Genomic DNA, 21,550 nt, shown 5'->3' with positions numbered 1-21,550 from the left:
ATACATCTTTTCTTCCCCTATACATACTTTTTAAAGAAAGTATATAGAGGAGTAGGTATAAGTATATATAGGTATAAGTATAAGTATATACAGAGAGTTTAGTGTAACATTGTGAAAGATATTCTCTTCATGATTTTGCATATTGTTTTGGAATGGGACGTTAAACAAGCTCACATAGCTCATAGTCAGGTGTCCACATACTTTTGTCCATATGCTGTATATAATTTTCATCATTATGGCAAAATAGTGGCAAACTCTTCTCAGAACCGTGTCTCAGGCATCAGGCATGGTCTTCATCACCATTAGGTGAAGAACTTTCTGTGAGGAGCTTTTAGTAGAGACGTCTGCTTCCCTTCACCTTCATCTTAGACATGTTATTATGTTGAAATATTGGAAACTGATGGAATTCTCATGCAAGAGAAAATAAAAATGACTTATTCTGTGTTAAAATACCTTTATTCTGATTTGGCGACACATGTACACAGCAAAAAATAAAAACAAAATTATACACACCAAATTTCATATCACCGTCTCTGTTCATCACAACATCTGGGACACCTCTGGCCCTGTTAGCTGATGAGCTGAAGGCTAATGTTGGAATACAAAAACAAAAAGAAACTAAAGCAGGGCTGCACAATATGGACAGATATTATACAGTGATTATATTGGTGCAGATTGCAACTGTAACCTTGCAGTATATTTATTTTTATTTAATATATATATTTATTTCCATTTTAGTGAAGAAGTGTGACCTGGCATGGACTACTTCAACCAAAACAAGTTCCTTCTGCTTAGGTTAGAAAGCACCTTGTAGAGCAGTTGGTGTACCATAATACGTAACTGGGGTTCAATTCCTCCAGCTGTGCAAACACACCAAGAGGGTTCTTGGGTTAGACTCCAAACTCTACGTTCTCCTACCTGTGGATCATGAAGCACATCCAGATGTAAGAGCTCTGGATAAGAGCTCAGATAAATGCTGTAAATGTAAACATACACCTCGATTCATCAGAACACCCACAGAACACTCACTCATCGGAGGCTGTGATTGGTCAGGGATGCTCAAAGGCCAAAGTAAATATACCTAAGGGCTCATTTGCATGTTGCAAGCCATGTCAGAACTGCAATACCGATAACATGATAACAATTAACAAACGATATATTGTGCAGCCCAAAACCATAGTGAAATGTTTTATGCCAATTGTTCTCTCCAGGCTCCGCCCACAAACGCGCTCTTTCATAGCTACTGTTGTAAGGTTGGACAAGCTTTACAAAACGCTGGTAAAAAAACGATTCAATCCAAATGAGAGACTGTAGCTCTGCCTCCTCAGTGTAGATCACAATACCTACATTTAGAGCGTTATTAATATTCACCCTAATGAGAGACTGTAGCTCCGCCTCCTCAGTGTATATCACAATACCTACATTTAGAGCGTTATTAATATTCACCCTAATGAGAGACTGTAGCTCCTCCTCCTCAGTGTATATCACAATACCTACATTTAGAGCGTTATTAATATTCACCCTAATGAGAGACTGTAGCTCCGCCTCCTCAGTGTATATCACAATACCTACATTTAGAGCGTTATTAATATTCACCCTAATGAGAGACTGTAGCTCCGCCTCCTCAGTGCATATCCTGGGTGTATATCTACATTTAGAGGGTTGTGATATATAGGGCAAAGTTACAGTCTCTCATTAGGGTGAATATTAATAACTCTAAATGTAGGTATTGTGATATACACTGAGGAGGCGGAGCTACAGTCTCTCATTAGGGTGAATATTAATAACGCTCTAAATGTAGGTATTGTGATATACACTGAGGAGGCGGAGCTACAGTCTCTCATTGGGGTTAAACAGCGTTCTGTAAAGCTTGGAAACACTTGGGTACTGGGGAACACTTGCTGCTTGCTGGGAGCTTCACCGGAGCTGCTTCTCCGACTTAATCAGCTCGACGATGATCTGTATGGTCTTCTCATCTGAGCAAAGAGCAGAAACAGATGATTAATTACTGGAAACTCATTAAAACCGTCTCCACAGGAAGAGCGGCTGGTGGAGGTTCGGTGTTGTTTAGATATGAAATACCTTCCAGGTTCATTTTGGGGTTGGCCAGTTTCTTGTCCAGCAGAGAGTCTATGAGTTTGCGGAGGTGTTTAAAGATCACCCCGATTCTCACCGGAGCCTTGATGGGAAAAAATAAGCACAGACATACTTGAAAGTGGAAAGTGTGAACTGAACTCAGCCGTTACTCGGAATTATGGGTAAAGCTTGTTCCTGCCTCCACTCTGAAGAAGGAGTGAGTGGATGTTCTAACCTGGAAAGGAATCCATCCATCCACAGTGGTCAGTCGGTCGCGGTGCTGGACGTCGATTTCCCCCCCGAACAGCAGGATCGGGAACGGGGAGATGAGGGTGGTGTCCCGCAGGTAAACCTTTGAGTACTTCACCTGGGGGTGGAAACACAGGCACACACAAATTCAGCTCCATCATTTATAGCAGAGGTGGAAAGTACTGGTAACTAAGATTAACTGAGAATCATCCGAGCGGTCAATGCCCGCCCAGTCCTCACTGTACTGGACTATTCCATGTAGTTACATGAATATGCAAATATACTAATTAATGCAATTAATTATGTTTATGTTTAGGCTAATTCAGATCATTAATAGTGGGCTGGTTGACCAGCATGGCCAACATAACCAAGCTTGTGGACCAAACTAGCTGCTTGAAGACCAGCTTCACGACCAGCTTCACGACCAGCTTGGTCAGGCTGGTCATACTGATACTCATGTTAAAACATCTACACTATGCTGGTCAAGAGCTTGACCGAGCTGGTTGAACATCTTTACCAAACTGGTCAACCAGCCGGACAACCAGCAAACAAACTGATGGACTGCTTGGTCTATCAGCTCATCTCAAGTTAAAATGATGTTGGTCAGGAGATAAGCTGGTCAACCAGCTGGTTTACCAGTACAGACTGCATCTTCCTCTGGATGGTCAGCTTTTTAATCACTCTGACCATCAAAGATCTGCTTACAGCATCGCATCTGAAACCAGCAGCCAGCAGAACCTGGTCTTGAGCTGGAATTGCCAGTAGGCATCACTTTATGATGAGGTTCTGTAACCCACACCTTCTCCTGGTAGAGCAGCCAGCCGTGAGTCTGCAGGTTGCGGTTAATGGAGGACGGGTGGACCTGAGCTTTCCCCTGCGCTGTTTCCACCGTGCAGGCCACACGCTCCTGCAGGTCCACCGAGGGGGTGTACAGGGTCCGGCCCACGCTGTCGTAAAGCCCAGCGGTCAGAACCGCTGCCAGAACCGGCGTGTCTTGTTTGGAGAGGGATGCTGGGCCTTTTGTTTTGGAGCGGGCCTGCGAGGTTCTGCTGAAGCCGGTCTGCTCCACCATCCGGATCAGCTCCTGCTTTACATTCTGATAGTGGAAAATGGACACAGTACTTTATCAGTCATTGGGTCACTGTAATTCCCCCCAGTGGTTCTACTGTAGTCATGATCCATCATACACTGATCAGCCATAACATTAAAACCACTGACGTAGTGAAGGGGTGGATATATCAGGCAGCAAGTGAAGAGTCAGTTCTTAAAGAAGATGAAGTTGTGGAAGCAGGAAAAAAATGGACTCTGATGGCTAGGCGTTTGGGTCAGAACATCTCCAAAACATCAGGCAAGTCTTGTCGGGTGTTCCCAGTATGCTATGGTCAGTACCTACCAGGGTCATGGACGCCCAAAGCTCTTACTGATGCTCATGGAGGTCCCACCTCAGAACTTACAGGACTTAAAGTAACTGTCTAAAACTGTCCGGATACCACAGGACACCCTCAGAGGTCCGGTGCCACCCATGCCATGGCGGGTCAGAGCTGTGGACCTAGGTAATACCCCAGGACCTCAGCAGCGTCTGCTTAGACTGATGTGAACAACCAAACAAAAGGGTGTACCTGCAAAACCTGCAAAGCCTCAGGACCCAAGTGTGTCAGAACCCAGACGAGTCAGAACCAGGCCGAGTGTGTGCGTTTAGTGCGGAGTCACTCACACCATTAGCACTGTGTGTTCAGTGAGGCACTGAGAGACAGTTACCTCGATGGTGATGAGTGCAGTTCGGTTCAGGAAGTGTTTCCTGCAGTAGATCATCTCAGCACGCGTTCCCTCACTGCGGGCGCTCCTCCACCTACAGTGCGCAGTGATCAAAAGGGTTAAATCTGGTTGAAAAATCTGTATAAACTTTATTGACAAAAGTATTGGGACACCTGCTCGTTTATTGCATCATGGGTATTAAAAAGAGTTGATCCTGCTTTTGTTAGAGTAACTGTCTCTACTGTCCAGAGAAGAAGACTTTCTATGGAGGATTTGATTGCATTCAGCAACATGAGCGTTACTGAGTTCAGGACGTTGGAAGATGATCACCACCCAACTTCATCCTTCCCAACTAATCCTAAAAGTACTGGATGGAGCTCCACCACCATCATTCAAGAGAACACAGTTCTTCCACTGCTCCACAGCTCCTCAATGCTGGGGGGCTTTATACCCCTCTACTAGCCCACGCCTGGCATTATTAGGCAGCATGGAGCCAATAGGTTCATGATGTTGATCTGCTCCAGGGAGTCCTATTCTATTGGCAGTACTTCTTCTCTACAGGGACTAGACAAGCTGTGTGTGTCTGTATGCATTTGTACAACTTAAAGTAGCTGAATGCACTCATTAGAAAGGGATGTCCACAGACATTTGGACACTTTTAAATCCAAGCTGCCACAAGCAGCTAAAGATTATAAGGTTGTGCAGCGTATCTCAGGGTTAGTGTACACACCCCAGATAAGCGTTGTAGATGGTGAGGTGGTCTGAGCTGGCGATGGCTAACGCGTCTCTGGCCAGATTAGCCTCTTCCTTCCTGCTCATTGGGGTGGAGAACGGAGACTTCTCAGACATTGCTGCAGCTATTGTCGCCTGCAGAGGAGAAACGTCATTATTAATAGGAACCAAAGAGCCAATGACCCTCTATGACCCTTATCTATATGATAAACCTAAAATTACTATAGTTTCATTAACTAACATTTAATTACTTTTTGGAATTAAACATGCTGTTTTTATCAATATGCGTTTAACACTAATACACAATAATCACATAAGTATTTGGACACCTGCTCATTCCAGGTTTCTTTTGAAATCAAGGATATTAAAAGAGTTTCTACTGCCTCTGTTGGAGTAACTGTCTCTACTGTCCAGAGAAGAAGACTTTCTACTAGATTTTGGAGGAGGAGCATAGCTGTGAGGATTTGATGGCATTCAGCCACAAAAGCGTTAGTGAGGTCAGGATGTTGGATGATCATCCCCAGCTCATCCCAAAAGTACTGGATGGAGCTCCACCTCCATCATTCCAGAGAACATCACAGTTCCTCCACTGCTCCACAGCTCAATACTGGGGGCTTTATACCCCTCTACTAGCCCATGCCTGGCATTAGGCAGCATGGAGCCAATTGGTTCATGTTTATTGATCTGCTCCAGAGAGTCCTATTCTATTGGCAGTACTAGGTGCAACTTAAAGTAGCTAAATGTATTCATTAGAAGGAGTGTCCGCAAACATTTGGACAATGCTCACTAGAATGTGTGTCCTTTTATTGGAGGCTCAGAGCACAAACCCCACTTCCTGACTGTAGGGGGAGCCCAGGAGCAAGAAATGCAGGTTCTCCATAATGCTGCTTTAAATACCTCCTCCTCTCCTCATCTAAGCTTCGAATCTGCCCTTTCCACATATTTCTGCTGTGAGGATTTGATGGCATTCAGCCACAAAGGCATTAGTGAGGTCAGGATGTTGGATGATCAACCCCAACTCATCCCAAAAGTACTGGATGGAGCTCCACCACCATCATTCCAGAGAACACAGTTCTTCCACTGCTCCACAGCTCAATGCTGGGGGGCTTTTTACCCCTCTAGCCCACGCCTGGTGTTAGACTGTAGTTTATTGATCTGCTCCAGAGAGTCCTATTCTATTGGCAGTACTTCTTCTCTACAGGGACTAGACAAGCTGTGTGTGTGCATTTGCACATCTGTGTCAGCAATAGGTGCAACTTAAAGTAACTGAATGCCTTCATTAGAAGGGGTGTCCACAAACATTTGGACATGTAGTGTATATTTAAATGAGCTCTGTTCTGACTGGCTGTCTTATATTGAAAAAGCAGTCCAGACTGAAACACTCGGATTTCTGCTGTAGGCTAAGGTTGAACTCACGATGGGCTCCAGGCAGCCCAAGATGGCGCCGAAGATGAGCATCTTGCCGATTTTGACGTTGACAGGCAGGCAGGCGAGGTGGTGGCCGAGTGGGGTGAGCGTGTGGCTCTCCTGCTCACAGGCGCCGATCTTCCTCAACAGGCCGACCGCATTACACACAGCCTGCTGCTGAGGGGCGTCCAGTGCACGGGACAGGAACTCCTCCGGGGAGCCGTACTCGCACTTCTACTCACAAACACAGAGAGAACAGCCAGTATGAGTGTGTGTGTGTGTGTGTGTGTGTGTCGTAATAAGAGGTTCTACTGTAGAAGCTCCAGATCTCATCAGAACAGATAAAGCAGCTGAACATGAATCCAGTAAAAAGGAGAATCAAGAGCTTCTCATTCTGAAGAGAGAAAGTAGTGAGATCTTGTCGGTGAGCTAGTCTGAAGAACAGAGCTCGGTTCCTCCAGGGTTCTCCTGGACGCCCCCCAGTCCAGCAGCACAGCGTGGAGGATGTGTTCACCTCCATCAGCAGCAGCAGCAGCAGCAGCAGCTCACCTCATTTACCATCATTAAGCCCTGATTTACCACCAAACCAGGTGTTGATCTGAGGAGAACTCTAAATAATACTAGACTCCATGAGAGAGGAGAACTTTGGAGATGTTCTAATGATGAACACAGTGATGGAGAACCTCCACCACTTTCTGTAGGAGTGTTATTATTAGTGTTTATTCTAATATCAGTGATTTACTGAGCAGATCAGCAGCTTTCTGATTTACACAGGGGGATTAAACTAAACTTTAGTTGGTGCTGTCCTGCAAAAACCTTGCGTCTCCATTTTTTCCATTTTTCAGGTTGTGAAAACAAACGTTCTTGATGATGGGCCAATTGAAATGCTTCAGAATGACTTCCATTTGCTCCACAGTGATGATGAGTGTGAAAGTAATGTGGTAGATCACATTTTTATCTGAAGAAGTGTGAACCGGGTGTTACGTCACCATGATGTGCAGACAGAGCTCCTCGAGTGGAACCCTCAGGATCTCCGGCTTGGAGTAATCAATGAAGCTGTTAAACCTGCAGGAGACAGAAATCCCCACAGTGTTGCATTATTATTAATATTAGCAGGAGTAGGAATATTAATTTCAGTATTCATATTAGCAGCATTAATAGTAAAAGCAGTAGTAGTTATTAGTATTAGCAGCAGAAGTAGTAGTAATACTAATATTAGTACTAGTAGCATTAGTAGTAGCATTAGTACTAGTAGTAGTAGTGCCAGTTTAAGTAGTATACAGTTGTAGTATTAATACTAATATTAGTAGTAGTAGCATTAGTAGTAGTAGTGCCAGTATCAGTAGTAGTAGTTAGTAGATGCTTTATCAATTGCAGCAGCAGTAGTTGTATTTGTAGTAGAAGCTGCAGCATTAGTAATACTAGTATTAGTACTACTAGTAGTATCAGTTGTATTAGTATCAGTAGTAGTAGCATTAGTAGTACTAATATTACTACTGATACTAGTAGTACTTGTATAAGTTGTTGTAGTAGTAGTAGTTACAGTATTAGTAGTAGCATTAGTAGTAGTGACAGTATCAGTATTAGTAGTAATCAGTATTAGCAGTAGGCTGGTAGTTGTAAAAGTACTAGTATCAGTAGTAGTAGTAGTAGTAGTTAGTAGTAGTAGGCTGGTAGTAGTAGCAGTACTAGTATCAGTATTAGTAGTAGTTGGTAGTAGTAGGCTGGTAGTTGTAGAAGTACTAGTATCAGTAGTAGTAGTAGTTAGTAGTAGTAGGCTGGTAGTTGTAGAAGTACTAGTATCAGTAGTAGTAGTAGTAGTTAGTAGTAGTAGGCTGGTAGTTGTAGAAGTACTAGTATCAGTATTAGTAGTAGTAGTTAGTAGTAGTAGGCTGGTAGTTGTAGAAGTACTAGTATCAGTATTAGTAGTAGTTGGTAGTAGTAATTAGTAGTAATAGTAGTTAGTAGTAGTAGGCTGGTAGTTGTAGAAGTACTAGTATCAGTAGTAGTAGTAGTTAGTAGTAATAGTAGTTAGTAGTAGTAGGCTGGTAGTTGTAGAAGTACTAGTATCAGTAGTAGTAGTAGTTAGTAGTAGTTAGTAGTAGTATGCTGGTAGTTGTAGAAGTACTAGTATCAATGTTAGTAGTAGTTAGTAGTAGTAGTAGTAGGCTGGTAGTTGTAGAAGTACTAGTATCAGTATTAGTAATAGTTAGTAGTAGTAGGCTGGTAGAAGTACTAGTATCAGTAGTAGTAGTAGTTAGTAGTAGGAGGCTGGTAGTAGTAGCAGTACTAGTATCAGTATTAGTAGTAGTTAGTAGTAGTAGGCTGGTAGGAGCCACATTCTACAACAGCGTGATCACTGTTAGATTCTCATGAGAACAACAGGCTGTAAAACTACACCCGGAGTTAATCACACACCTGAATTTGGGGTAGAGTCTAAAGCAGAATCCGCTTCTCACTCGTCCTGCTCGGCCCTGCCTCTGGAGGGCGCTGGCTTTACTCACAAACGTCTCCACCAGAGAGCTCATCTGACTGCTCTCGTGATACCTGAACACCAGACAGAGGAACACACGGGGTTACTCGCTTTTCTGAAAGTGAACGACCGAGCCGAGCAGGTGAGCGCTCTTCTCTTACCGGTTCTCTTTCGTTTTCCCCGTATCGATAACAAACACCACATCTGGAATAGTGACTCCTGTCTCAGCGATGTTTGTGGACAGAACAATCTGAAAACACACACACACACACACACACACACACACACACACTTACTCTACTGCTCTACACATTACAACACAAACAAACAAAGGAACTAAAACAGAGCAGTACCTTTCTCACACCAGCAGGAGGCACTGTGAAGGCTGAGGCCTGGTCCTGTGAGGAGAGCGTGGAGTGAAGCGCTATCAGCTTATATCTAAACAAAAACAACAATCACTTATCATATAATCATTCTTATATACATTATTAACATGGATTTTAATGGAGTAAACAAACAATAGTGTTGCAATACACTATAGGGACAAAAGTATTGGGACACCTAGACAAGCTTTCATGTTCTCCTATTCTAAACCCATAGGCATTAATATGGAGTCAGTCCCCTTTTGCAGCTCTAACAGCTTCCACTCTTCTAGGAAGGCTTTCTACAAGATGTTGGAGTATGTCTGTGGGAAGCTTTGCCTGTTCGTCCAGAAAAAGCTTCTGTGAGGTCAGACACTGATGTTGTGGGACGAGAGGACCTGCAATCTCGCAATCTCAATCGCAATCTCCATTCTAGTTCATCCCAAAGGGGTTGAAGGTTTAAAGGGGTTGAGGTCAGGGCTCTGTGACGGTCAGTAGAGTTTGTCCACACCAAACTCACCCAACTAAGCATTTATGGAGCTTTCTTTGTGCACTGGGGCACAGTCGGCCATGCTGGGGGAGTGAACAGCTGTCCAGAATGTCTCCAGAAGGTCTGCTGAAGCAGTAAGATTCCCGTCACTGGAACTAAGGGGCCTGTAGGCCAACCCCTGATAAACACCCTCATAGCATTATCCCCCCTCCACCAAACTTTACAGCTAGCACAGTGCAGTCAGGCAGGTAACTAACGTTCTCCTGGCCTCGCCAATCCCAGACTCGTCCATCAGACTGCATCAGACAGAGAAGCGTGTACATCACTCCACAGAACACAGGTCCACTGCTCCAGAGTCCAGTGAGGTGCGCTTCACACCACTCCACCTAACGCTAAGCATTGTTCTTAGTGACGTAAGGCTTGCATGCAGCTGCTTGGCCATGAAAATCCATGCCATGAAGCTCCTGGTGCACAGTTTCTGTACTGATGTTAATTAATGCCAGAGCAGGTCTGGAGCTCTGCTGCAGTTACTGAGTCAGTTGGAGGCTTTTCTGCACTCTGCTCTGAGCTCAGCACTCGGCCCTGACCCCACTCTGTAACTTTACGTGGTCTGACAGACACTCGGTGGCTGAGCTGCTCTCTGTGAGCTGTTCCTCCTAAACTCTTCCACTGTTCAATAATAACACCATTCACAGCTGATGGAGGAAGATCTAGGAGGGAGGAGATTTCACCAGCTGACTTGTAGTTGTTGGTGCAGCGGTGTCTCCTATTACATACAGAACCACGCTGGAGCTCAGTGAGCTCTTCAGAACCTCCCGTTCTTTCACTGATGTGTGGAGGAAAGACAGACTGCAGGACTAGAGGCTGGATTTTATACATCTGTGGCTGAATGGGACTGAATCAGACACCTAAATTCTATGATTAAGAGGTGTGTCCCAATACTTTTGTCCATATAGCGTATCAGAGATATCAGAGATCCGCTGGTTTTTGAACAGACAGCTTTTAGGAGGAATCACCTGTCCTTGGAGCTGAATCTCTTGTCGGTGCTCAGAAGGTCATAGAGCTGCTGAATGTGGGCCAGCCCGGGCAGAAACACCAGCACCGCCCCGTCCATCTCCGCGAACTGGGGAGATCTATCTGAATATGACAGATACAGTAAATGAGACGGAGATTGAAGAAGTGCTTTTCAAGGTTATTCAGGTTATTTGGGATCGCTCAAGGTTACGGAGAGTCACTCAGGGTCATTAAGGGTTACCCAGGTATGCGAGCAGGTCCAGAATCAGGTCCATGTTGATTTTGTTTGGGTTCATGTACTGCAGGGCGCGGCGCGTGCGGCTGCTGAAGTGATCCAGCTCTGGACCCAGATCCCAACCAGCAGAGTCCCGCATAATCATTTCCTGCAAAACACACACACACACACACACACACACACACACACACACACAATTGTGTATTTTAAAGGTAAATGCAAATTCAGACTGAACATCAAAAAAGACGCCGTTGATCTGCAGCCGAGACTCGTACCTGGTGCTGCAGTGTTTTGCCTCCTTTCTGTGTGACGGAGACGCTAACCTCCTCCTCTTCCTCCACAAACCTCTGACTGTAGTCTGAATCCTCCTCCAGAACATAACCCGTCTCCTCCACAATGTCCTCCAGGTGGAACACCTACCACCAAGCACAGACACACACACACACACACACACACACACACACACACACACAGTTCTTTGAATTAGGAGGTATGTAAAGCAGCATTATGGAGAACCTGCATTTCTTGCTCCTGGGCTCCCCCTACAGTCAGGGAGTGGGATTTGTGCTCTGAACCGCCAATAAAAGGACACGCTTTCTAGTGAGCATTGTCTAAATATTTGTGGACACCCCTTCTTTAATGAATGCATTCAGCTACTTTAAGTTGCACCTAGTACTGCCAATAGAATAGGACTCTCTGGAGCACATCAACATGAGCCTATTGGCCCCATGCTGTTTTAATGCCAGGCATGGGCTAGTAGAGGGGTGTAAAGCCCCCAGCACTGAGCTGTGGAGCAGTGGAAGAACTGTGTTCTCTAGAATGATGGTGGTGGAGCTCCATCTAAGACTTTTGGGATGAGTTGGGATAAGCTGAGTAGGCGTCCAAATACTTTTGTCCATATAGTGTCTCTCATAAGAGTTACACTAAAAAAAGAAGGTTATTCTCAAAAGAAGGTCCTTCAGTCCAACTCCACTAACATCACTGGACAATGAAAGGGCCTTCACAGAATCCTGCCTGACCCTCACCTCCACAGGGAAGGTCCTGCCGGGGATGGTGACCACAGGGCAGCGGTTAAAGTAGGCGGAGAACTTCTCACAGTCCACAGTGGCGCTCATCAGAATCAGCTGCAGGTCCGAGCGCTTATGGACCACGTCCCTCAGGATGGTCAACAGGAAATCAGACTGGACGCTGCGCTCATGAACCTGAGGAATGATAAACACACGGTAAACAACTACTACTGCCAAAGACAAACAGATATGGGATCAGCAGGAAAGCAGCTGTGTGTGTGTGTGTTCACCTCATCCACGATGATGTGTGTGAGGGTAGAGAGGAGGCGGTCCTGCTGCAGTTTCCGCAGGAGGACTCCGGTGGTGCAGTAGAGAAGCCGTGTGGAGTCAGAGGAGCGATTCTCCATCCGAATCTGATACCCGCACAAAGATTCCTGCAACACACACTCACACGTTACGATTGGCGTCTTTAGTTTTACACTGGAGATACAAGGCTAACATTCACTACATTGACAAAAGTATTGGGACACCTACTTCTTCATTCTTTCTTTTGAAATTAAGGGTATTTTTAAAATTGTTTATCCTGCATTTATTGGAGTAACTGTCCAGGGAAGAAGGTTTTCTACTAGATTTTGGAGGAGCATTGCTGTGAGGATTTGATTGCATTCAGTGTCATGAGCTTTAGTGAGGTCAGGATGTTGGACGATGATCACCACCCCATCTCATCATCCCCTACTCATCCCAAAAGTACTGGATGAAGCTCCACCACCATCATTCTAGAGTTTCAATGTTTCACAGCTGCATGATGCCAATAGTATATGTATATTAATATGTATATTAATCTGCTCCAGAGAGTCCTATTCTATTGGCAGTACTTCTCAACAGGGACTAGACAAGCTGTGTGCGTGTGTGTGCATTTGCACATCTGTGTCAGCAATGGGTGCAACTTAAAGTTTCTGAATGCATTCATGAAAAGGGATGTCCACAAACATTTGGCCTCATAGCTCCAGATCCCTCACCTTGCTTCCAGGTCCGTCCTCGCTGCCCAGCTCCTGGCTGACCCTGCTGGCCAAACTCATGGCCGATATCCTTCTGGGCTGAGTGACTGCGATGTTACACGGCCGCGCCTCCTTTCCCCCGGCCAGCAGCTCCTCCAGGATGAACTGCGGGATCTGTGTGCTTTTCCCGCTGCCCGTCTCTCCAGCAACCACCACCACACGGTGGCGCAGCAGAGTCTCCAGCACGCGGCCCCTGTGCTGAAACACGGGCAGCTGCTCTCGCTCTGACCGCAGCTTGCAGGCCAGCGTCGAGCTACGCTGCCTCAGGTAAAGAGCCCGAGCCTCCTCCCACAGCCGGACGTCCTGAACTTCACGCTGGGACTCCTGCAGATCATCCTGAACGGCCAAACTCTCCCACGAGTCCTCAGGCTCGTCTCCCAGACACGAGGAATCACAGCTAGGGAACACAGGGAACAGAAATGACCTCCTAATCACTAGTCCCTACCCTGGAGCGCAACACGGAACAAAAATGGCCCCCTAATCACTAGTCCCTACAGTGGAGTACTGAAAGTACTGGATTTTTTTGCAGGGTGTGAAGAGTGGTACCTGGCCTGCTGACTGTGGGGCTGCTGCTGTTTGAGTCGGGCGAGCAGGCGGGCGATGAACTGATCGCGGGGTTTGTTGATGGCTGAGCGAGTCTCTTCCTCCTTCTGCTGCTCGCCGTCTCTCCACTCCAACCACACATCCCGATACGGAGGAGGGAGGAGCTGGTGCACTGACTAGAACACACACATGCGTGAGAGAGAGAGAGAGAGAGAGAGAGAGAGAGAGAGAGAGAGAGAGAGAGAGAGAGAGAGAGACACTGAGGTCTGGCCCCTTAAAGACTTACTCACCTGTCCCTTCACCAGGGTATAGAGAGCCAGTGTGGCTCCTAAATGCTGGGCCTGCATGCTGTCCTCAGTCAGGATGGTGGGACAGACCTCCAGCACATCATCAGGCCTTTGGATTCGAACTCTGACACACAAAGACGGCACATTTACACACAAATACAAAAATATCTATATTTATATACAATAAAAAATAGCAGATGGCGCTGCTCCAGCAGATGGCGCTGCACAAGAATAATGGGGCTAGTAGTGAAAAGAGGTGAAAAGATCACCCACTTGCATTTCCAGTGTCTGCCGGCAGGAACCTTCTGGAAGGACGGCGGCGGGCTCTTGGGGAGGTTTTTCCTGCACCAGTCGATCAGGAACTGCTTGGGGGATTTTCCCGTCCAGCTGCGGCTGGTGTAGTCAAAGTCCCGGACGTCTTTCGGCTCCTTCTTCTTCTCCGCTGGAGAACAAAAGACAGGTCAGGACTGTGTGATTTCAAGTATAGCTATTCCCACTGAGGTGCTGGACTGGGAATTTAACCATTGTAATCTAGCAGCGGTGGCTCAGCGGTTAGAGCTCTGGGCTGTTGATGACAGGGTTGTGGGTTCGATACCCGGGCTCGGCAAGCTGCCACTGTTGGGCCCTTTGGGCAAGGCCCTTCATCCTCTCTCTGCTTCCTGGGCACTGGAGTTGGCTGCCCACTGCCCTGGGTATGTGTGTGTGTGCTCACTGCCCCTAGTTCAAATATACTCGACAGTTCTCACTTTTCTCGGCTGGTTGTTTCTCCGCTTGCTCAAACAGGTTGAAGTTCAGGTCCTCGTTCACTTCCTTCACAGGTGCGGGCCTTTTCTCCTCTTTCGGGGCGTCTGTGACTTTAATGGCCGGGTTAAACAGCGGGTGAGACTCCAAGGGCTTCATCTCTGAAAATAAAATAAATTAATAAATAAATAAATATACAAACATCTTTGAGCATTTACTGAAAGAGCCCATTTTACTAATATCCACTAAGTTTGTAGACACCTCTTCTAATACATGCATTCAGCTACTTTAGGGTGCACCAATTGCTGCCACAAATGTGCAAATGCACACACACAGCTTGTTTAGTCCCTCTAGAGAAAAAGTACTGCCAATAGAATAGGACTCAATAAACATGACCCTATTGGCACCATGCTGCCTAATGCCAGGCGTGGGCTAGTAGAGGGGTATAAAGCCCCCTAGCACTGAGCTGTGGAGCAGTGGAAGAACTGTGCTCTCTGGAATGATGCTGAAGCTCCATCCAGTACTTTTGGGATGAGTTTAGGAGTTGGGGACGATGAGGTGGTGTGGTGATCATCCATCCAACATCCTGACATGAATGCAATCGAATCCTCACAGCAATGCTCTGCTCCAAAATCTAGTAGAAAGTCTTCTTCTCTGGACAGTAGAGATTCCAACTCCAACATTAGCAGGATCAACTCTTATTAATTAACCCTTGATTTCAGAAGAAGCAATGAATAAGCAGGCGTCCCAATACTTTTGTCCATATAGTGCATACAGAAATACAGAGTATATGGTGAAACTACAGCAAAGTCACTGTCCTAAATCAACACGAGTCAGAGTATTGGAACATGGGGGGGGGTTATGACCTTGCTGGATGACCCTGATGCGGTCCTGTGCTGTTCGCTGGCCTGCTTTGTCCTTCTTGGCTTTGGCATCTGCTGCCATTTGCTTGGCATCATACAGCTGGGCAGTCAGCAGCAGGTAGCGGTCATTCTGAGAGGGGAAATATTACAATATCACAACAAAAACACAGCCGGTGTGGAAACACATGTGCACACAGCAGCACTGCACAACTGGGGATTCCTCAAGAGATTCCACCTGATTATGATTCTTTAGGAAACAATTCAGTGAATCAAATCTCACCTAAATTTGATTCAATTCAGTATTTCACTTTTTAAAAAACACTGAATAAACAAATATGACTGGGGAAGCCTAAAAATGCATTTTGGTCAAAAAATGATCCCATATCTCCAAGATAATTTCAATAATTATACGTCTGTACTGCAAATACACACGCAGTGGAAAGTAAGATAAGGTAATCTGGACCTACAGGATCAAATTTCTCGTTCAGCTGTGGATTGTTAGAGCCGTCTGCGCTCCTCTCCTCCTCTTCACTGCTTTCATCCTCCTCCTCCTGCTCCGCATACCTCAGAATCCACTCCTTCATATTCACGCAGTCATCCCTCACTTGCGCCTGAGGACACAGAGGGTACAGAGACACTCTCAGCATGGGTAGTTCTGCAGTGGAGCCCTAGAACAAGGCCTAGTGTAGTGCTGAGCAGCATGGGGTCTAATTTACCATGCACACACCTTTATCCAGCCAGAGATATGCCTGTGTGTCAAGTGCCTGAATTTATTAGTGATTGCACCATAGCAACCACCATGGTTACCATAGCAACCACCACGGTTATGATAGCAACCGCCTACCAGCCCCAGAGTAACTCCCTTAATGCAATAATGTGCCTCAGATACTGTGGATTTTCTACCCCTTGGTTTACATGGGAGTCGGGTGTGACTGGACCCGAGTGGCTCTGTTCTGGAGGTTCTGTTGATTCTGCTGAACATCTCTGAAAGCAGAACAGCAGCAGTAACAGTAACGACTCACTGAGGTTTCTGTCCCGGTGTTCTGATGATCTACCTTGGCTTTCGGTTTCTCCACCGGTTTGCACTCCTCTTTTCTGACCGGTGTTTGGTTCTGCTGCTTCTGATCCTGGAACCTGGCCCGGCTCTTGTTGTTCTCCTCTCGCAAGCTCTGGCTAAATCCCTCTGGCAGCTCATCTTCAAACAGAGAAAGAGAACAGAGTCATTTTGAGGCATTTACAGTATAATCCGCGTAGGCATGCATTGGCCAATTTATCGGAAACACTTACCACCTACTATATACTGTATTCTATGTGTTATATATATATATATATATATATATATATATATATATATATATATATATATATATATATATATATATATATAAAAACACACTGTGTTCATTAGAACATCTCCAAAGTTCTCCTCATGGAGTCTAGTGTTATTTAGAGTTCTCCTCAGATCAACACCTGGTTTGGTGGTAAATCAGGGCTTAATGATGGTAAATCAGGTGAGCTGCTGCTGCTGCTGATGGAGTTAAACACATCCTCTACGCTGTGCTGGCTGGACTGGGGGGCGTCCAGGAGAACCCTGGAGGAACCGAGCTCTGTTCTTCAGACTAGCTCACCGACAAGATCTCACTACTTTCTTTCTTCAGAATAAGAAGCTCTTGATTCTCCTTTTTACTGGATTTATGTTCACCTGCTTTATCTGTTCTGATGAGATCTGGAGCTTCTACAGTAAAACTCTCTCACTGCTGAGAAACGGGGGGTGGAGTAGGGCTGGGCGATACGGTTCATCACTTAAAAACTACTGTTCAGATACTCACACTCAGCACAGTGATAATGCTGCACTTCATGCAGTACAACAGCACTAAGTACAGCTGATCAGTGATCTTTAGGCACTGAAAACATCCTCCATAGGCTTAGAAAAGCAGCACTGTGCATTACAGTACCACAAGTTATCACGATACGATAAAATATTGTCATATTGCCCAGCTCTAGTTTAGAGTAATGGGATTAGGGGCCTAGAACCTCTGTACAGTACAGTATATGCTAGGGATGCACCGATCCGACTTTTTCAGTTCCGATACCGATACCAATACATAAACTTTGCATATCGGTCGATACCCGATACAGATCTGATACAACTGTTGAATTAATGAATCGTATACTTCACCATGTGGGACAGACTTAAGGCATCAGGACTGACTTTACTAACTTTGTAAAACAAATTATAACAAATTAAAATATAATAAAAGATATAAATGTACTAAATTACTATTTATTTGACATTAAAATAAACATGTGCAGGACCTTGACACAGCATTCAAATTCTAAATAAAAAAAAAAGGAGTCAAACTTCTTCATAATATATGAAAATATATTAAATTAATATCAGCCAATAAGTAGCTTCACTTTGGCAAACACACAAACAGTAATCAGTCTTGTTTTTATTTATTTATTTATTTTTATCACAATTCAAAATAAAATCTAGCAGCTGAACCTGAGAATAAATAAATAAATAAATAACTTATAGTTTAGTCTCACACCGACCAATTAACGTGAAAGGATCGGCTTAATTAACGATACCCGATCCAGCTAATTTTGTTAATATCAGGACCGATATTCGAGCTTAATATCGGATCGGTGCATCTCTAGTATATACACACACACAACATCTGGACTAATGCATATTAGTAATTAATCAATGTGGTACTTTTACCATCTTTGAGATTCAGGCAAAGCCAATCGAGCGCCGAGTGCAGATCCCCTCCGTACAGCATGCTGCTCTTCATGGCCTCCTCGATGTGCTCAGTCTTAAAGCGGAACTTCTGCAGAGCCGTGTACAAATCCTACACAACACAAAGCATGCAGTGTTTATCAATTTCAGAGTATTTCATAAGGCAGGAGTTCCATTTTTGGTCCAATAGGAGCCTCCCCTCTTCAGATTTGAGAAATTCTGCTTAATTAATTAATAAGAGTTATGAACTGGAATAAGGATATTTTCATTACCAGCAGCTTCTTAGTGGTGAGTCTCCCTGATATTGGCCCTTTGTCACCATTTTCCTGTCTGTGGTCGTTGATCAGTTTGATGATTTTCTTCTCCAGGTCAGACTGAATGATGACCTTTGATCGCAGAACAAAAAAATAATCCGTTAACGAGGCGCAAACTAACGAGGGGGTCCATCCAGGCTGACCATTCGCTAAAGAAATTCAGTAGCTGAGAGGTTAAGAGTCCTCCTGAAGGTTTCTCTACAGCGGTGGTGAACGGAAGCAGGCGTCGGTCGCCGTGACTACAACACAGATACAGCCCATAATTTATCTCCTCTCCAAACCCACCAGTGAACCTACACAATCGTCTGAGTTTATATGGAATGATGATGATGATGATGATGAAGGTAAAACAGTGAATAGAGAATCTCTCTAATGCAGTTCTCTTTAGGGACTACTTTCTGTAGCTGCACTACACCCTGCAGCATGTATCCCTCCACCATTTTAATGATCTGGTTCTAAAAGCAGGTTCTAGAGCCGAGCTCTTCTCAGAACTCTGGTAGAACAGTGTCTCAGGCATCAGGCAGCGTCTTCATCACCATTAGGTGAAGAACTTTCTGTGAGGAGCTTTTATTAGAGCTTCAGACGTCTGCTTCCCTTCACCTCCACTGTAGAACCACAGCTCTGACTGGGGGAGCTTATCTAGAACCTCCACTGTAGAACCACAGCTCTGACTGGGGGAGCTTATCTAGAACCTCCACTGTAGAACTGCAGCTCTGACTGGGGGAGCTTATCTAGAACCTCCACTGTAGAACTCCAGCTCTGACTGGGGGAGGTTATCTAGAACCGAGCATTTCACACCTAACCCCCAAAAAACCCTAAAAAAACAGCAAAATGTGTCCTCCGCATTTGACCCATCTGTGTTAGTGAACACACACACATACACACACACACTAGTGAACTAGGGGCAGTGAACACACACACACACACACACTCCCAGAGTATTGGGCAGCTAACTCCAGCACCCAGGGAGCAGCGAGAGGGTGAAGGACCCAACAGTGGCAGCTTGCTGAGCCCGGGTATCGAACCTACAACCCTGCCTTCAACAGCCCGGAGCTCTTACTGCTATATATTGAGAGGTATGTTAAGGTAGCAGCAGTTAGCCCCAGTACAGTGTGGGATTCTGTCCGTATCCTGCAGCTTTAGGTCACAGGCCTCTCAGCTGGTATCCTCACCTTAAGGATGGATTTGTCCGAGACTCCACTGGTGTCGACCTGAGCCGTGCTGTTGAGGCTGTAGGTTTTTGGTGCTGAGAAATACAGAAAGAAGATACAAGAAAATACAATGTTAGATTTCTCATGTGTTTGTATTATTTCTATAGGATTTAGTTTTATAGGTCTGGGTCCGAGCCTCTTTTGAGCAAGCTAGTGACAACAGTGGCCAGGAAAAACTCCCTCGGACAAAACCTAGACTCAAAAGGGGATCCGTCCTCTGGTCGACACTGGATCATAACAACAATACCAATAATAATAATAAATAAAACAATAAATCTAAACTGAATTATGAGAAAAATGGTAAATGTGGCGTCAAGCCATAAAAGATAAAAAGTCCTGCAGTGAGGTGAGGATGAGGAAACGCCCACAGGCCCCAGAGCAGGACCAACACAACACATCAGTCATAATATAACTATATATAATATTTTAATTTTCCTACAAAACCACTGATCAAAGCCTCAAAGCCTCGTAATAAGAGCTGAATTTATTCCCCATGTATGTAAAACCACAATATTACACCCGATTTCATTCACTGTTTCCAAAGCATCTACTGTTTATACAGACGCAGAAATTTAGCTCCACCCACTCAAACTTGAGTATCACAGCTATCTGAGTGGGAAACTACACAGACTGGCCAATCAGAACAGAGGCTGGCTATCTTCACTAGGGATGCACTGATCTGGCTTTTTCAGCTCCGATACCGATATCAATATCAATGCATAAACTTTACATATCAATCGATACCCGATACAGATCCGATACCGATGCTGAATAATAAACCGTAAGGCATCAGCATTGACTTAATCATCATAACTTTAATTAACACACATATAAATCTGCTAAACTGCCACTTGTCATTTATTTATTTGCACATTTAGTGCAGTCTCATGCCAGCAACACATTAAAGTGAAAGGATCGGTTCCCTGAACCAGCATAATTATCCGATACCCGATCCAGCTAATTTAGTTATCATATCGGGATCGATACCCGAGCCTAATATCAGATCGGCGCATCCCTAAACTTAAAGGCACAATAGCCGTATAATAAAAGAGACATATAATAATAATAATAATAATTAAATAATTAAAGTTTAACCACAACTGATTTATAAAGCAAGTCACAAAGCCAGGAGTGGACTTTAAATATAGGGTACTGGCCCTTTAACAGTTTGGGCAGTAGTGGACCTGAACCTGGCCAGGCCAGAACTGTCTGTGAAACAGATCTCCCAGTATAACCGGTTTGATCTAAAGCTGGAAGAGTAATTATGAGTTATATATAAGTTTTAATGTTAGACCTTTAGTTTTATTCTCCTTGCTGGATGTTTTAGTGCTGTTTGCTTGTTGCTGCCGTTGTCCACCGGTGTCCGGCACCGTGTTTGCAGGTCCTGCAGCGGACGGAGCTGCAGATTTCTTCTTTTTTCCACCCATTGAGACACACCGACTCCGGCGAGTGTGAGATCTGATGAAAGCTGAGTTATCGGTGTGTTAAAACCCGGAGATAAACACAGAGAGAGAGAGCTGCAGCACCTTAGAAATACCCACAGCCACAGAGCACTACTGCACAGCGAACCGGGGACGTTTCAGCTCATTCCAAAATAAAAGTCCGAGGCAGGCGTTCACATTGCCATCGTGTAAAACAGCCAGGGGGTGAAAAACACATCGTTAATTCGACTTAAACAGCTAAAAATATAGATTTAGAAGACTTGCAGCTTACTCAAGTGCTTGTTAAACTTTTACGTATTAATAACATATTAATAAAAAATATTAATAATTCTAAATGCATTGTATACAATTCTACACCTTTTAGAAATTACAAAAAAATATTAAAAGATTAATTAAATGTAAATACGTCACTATTTAAACATATTTGGTATTTATATGGCTTGATTCTTTTCACGTTCATTAAACATTTCAAACGTTTTACACATTGGCGTAAAAAAAAAGACGTAGTATTAATGTTAATGTTAAAAATTATTAGTTAATTAATTAGT

General features: G+C 44.6%; 1 protein-coding gene across 1 annotated transcript; it reads right to left on the bottom strand.

The window, feature by feature from the left end:
- Nucleotides 1-458: 458 nt before the first annotated feature.
- Nucleotides 459-21,126, bottom strand: dhx29 (DEAH (Asp-Glu-Ala-His) box polypeptide 29). Its single transcript, XM_072659105.1, has 28 exons — nucleotides 20,855-21,126; nucleotides 19,522-19,595; nucleotides 18,308-18,421; nucleotides 18,018-18,147; nucleotides 16,348-16,487; nucleotides 15,760-15,903; nucleotides 15,296-15,422; nucleotides 14,435-14,590; nucleotides 13,962-14,130; nucleotides 13,692-13,812; nucleotides 13,405-13,577; nucleotides 12,820-13,255; nucleotides 12,091-12,234; nucleotides 11,819-11,995; nucleotides 11,069-11,209; nucleotides 10,800-10,941; nucleotides 10,561-10,681; nucleotides 9,046-9,130; nucleotides 8,854-8,942; nucleotides 8,638-8,766; nucleotides 7,209-7,284; nucleotides 6,229-6,453; nucleotides 4,811-4,947; nucleotides 4,084-4,174; nucleotides 3,125-3,421; nucleotides 2,312-2,443; nucleotides 2,083-2,179; nucleotides 459-1,976 (listed from the first exon to the last, which is right to left on the bottom strand). The coding sequence occupies exons 1-28, from the start codon at nucleotides 20,985-20,987 to the stop codon at nucleotides 1,918-1,920; spliced, it is 4,059 nt and encodes a 1,352-aa protein (XP_072515206.1). The 5' UTR covers nucleotides 20,988-21,126; the 3' UTR covers nucleotides 459-1,917.
- Between the last annotated feature and the right edge of the window lie 424 nt (nucleotides 21,127-21,550).

The sequence above is a fragment of the Salminus brasiliensis genome, chromosome 16 (genome assembly GCF_030463535.1).
Source record: "Salminus brasiliensis chromosome 16, fSalBra1.hap2, whole genome shotgun sequence".
Classification (NCBI taxonomy): domain Eukaryota; kingdom Metazoa; phylum Chordata; class Actinopteri; order Characiformes; family Bryconidae; genus Salminus; species Salminus brasiliensis.
The sequence above is the reverse complement of the archived record's forward strand: the minus strand, read 5'-3'. Positions and strand labels throughout refer to the sequence as shown.

Excerpts from the sequence above, each read along its gene's own strand:
- dhx29 (XM_072659105.1), bottom strand. The coding sequence starts at position 20,987 with ATGGGTGGAAAAAAGAAGAAATCTGCAGCTCCGTCCGCTGCAGGACCT. Across the intron at positions 19,596-20,854 it reads CAAGGAGAATAAAACTAAAG|CACCAAAAACCTACAGCCTC; the intron begins GTCTAACATTAA and ends TGTATTTCTCAG. Across the intron at positions 18,148-18,307 it reads TCACCACTAAGAAGCTGCTG|GATTTGTACACGGCTCTGCA; the intron begins GTAATGAAAATA and ends TGTGTTGTGTAG.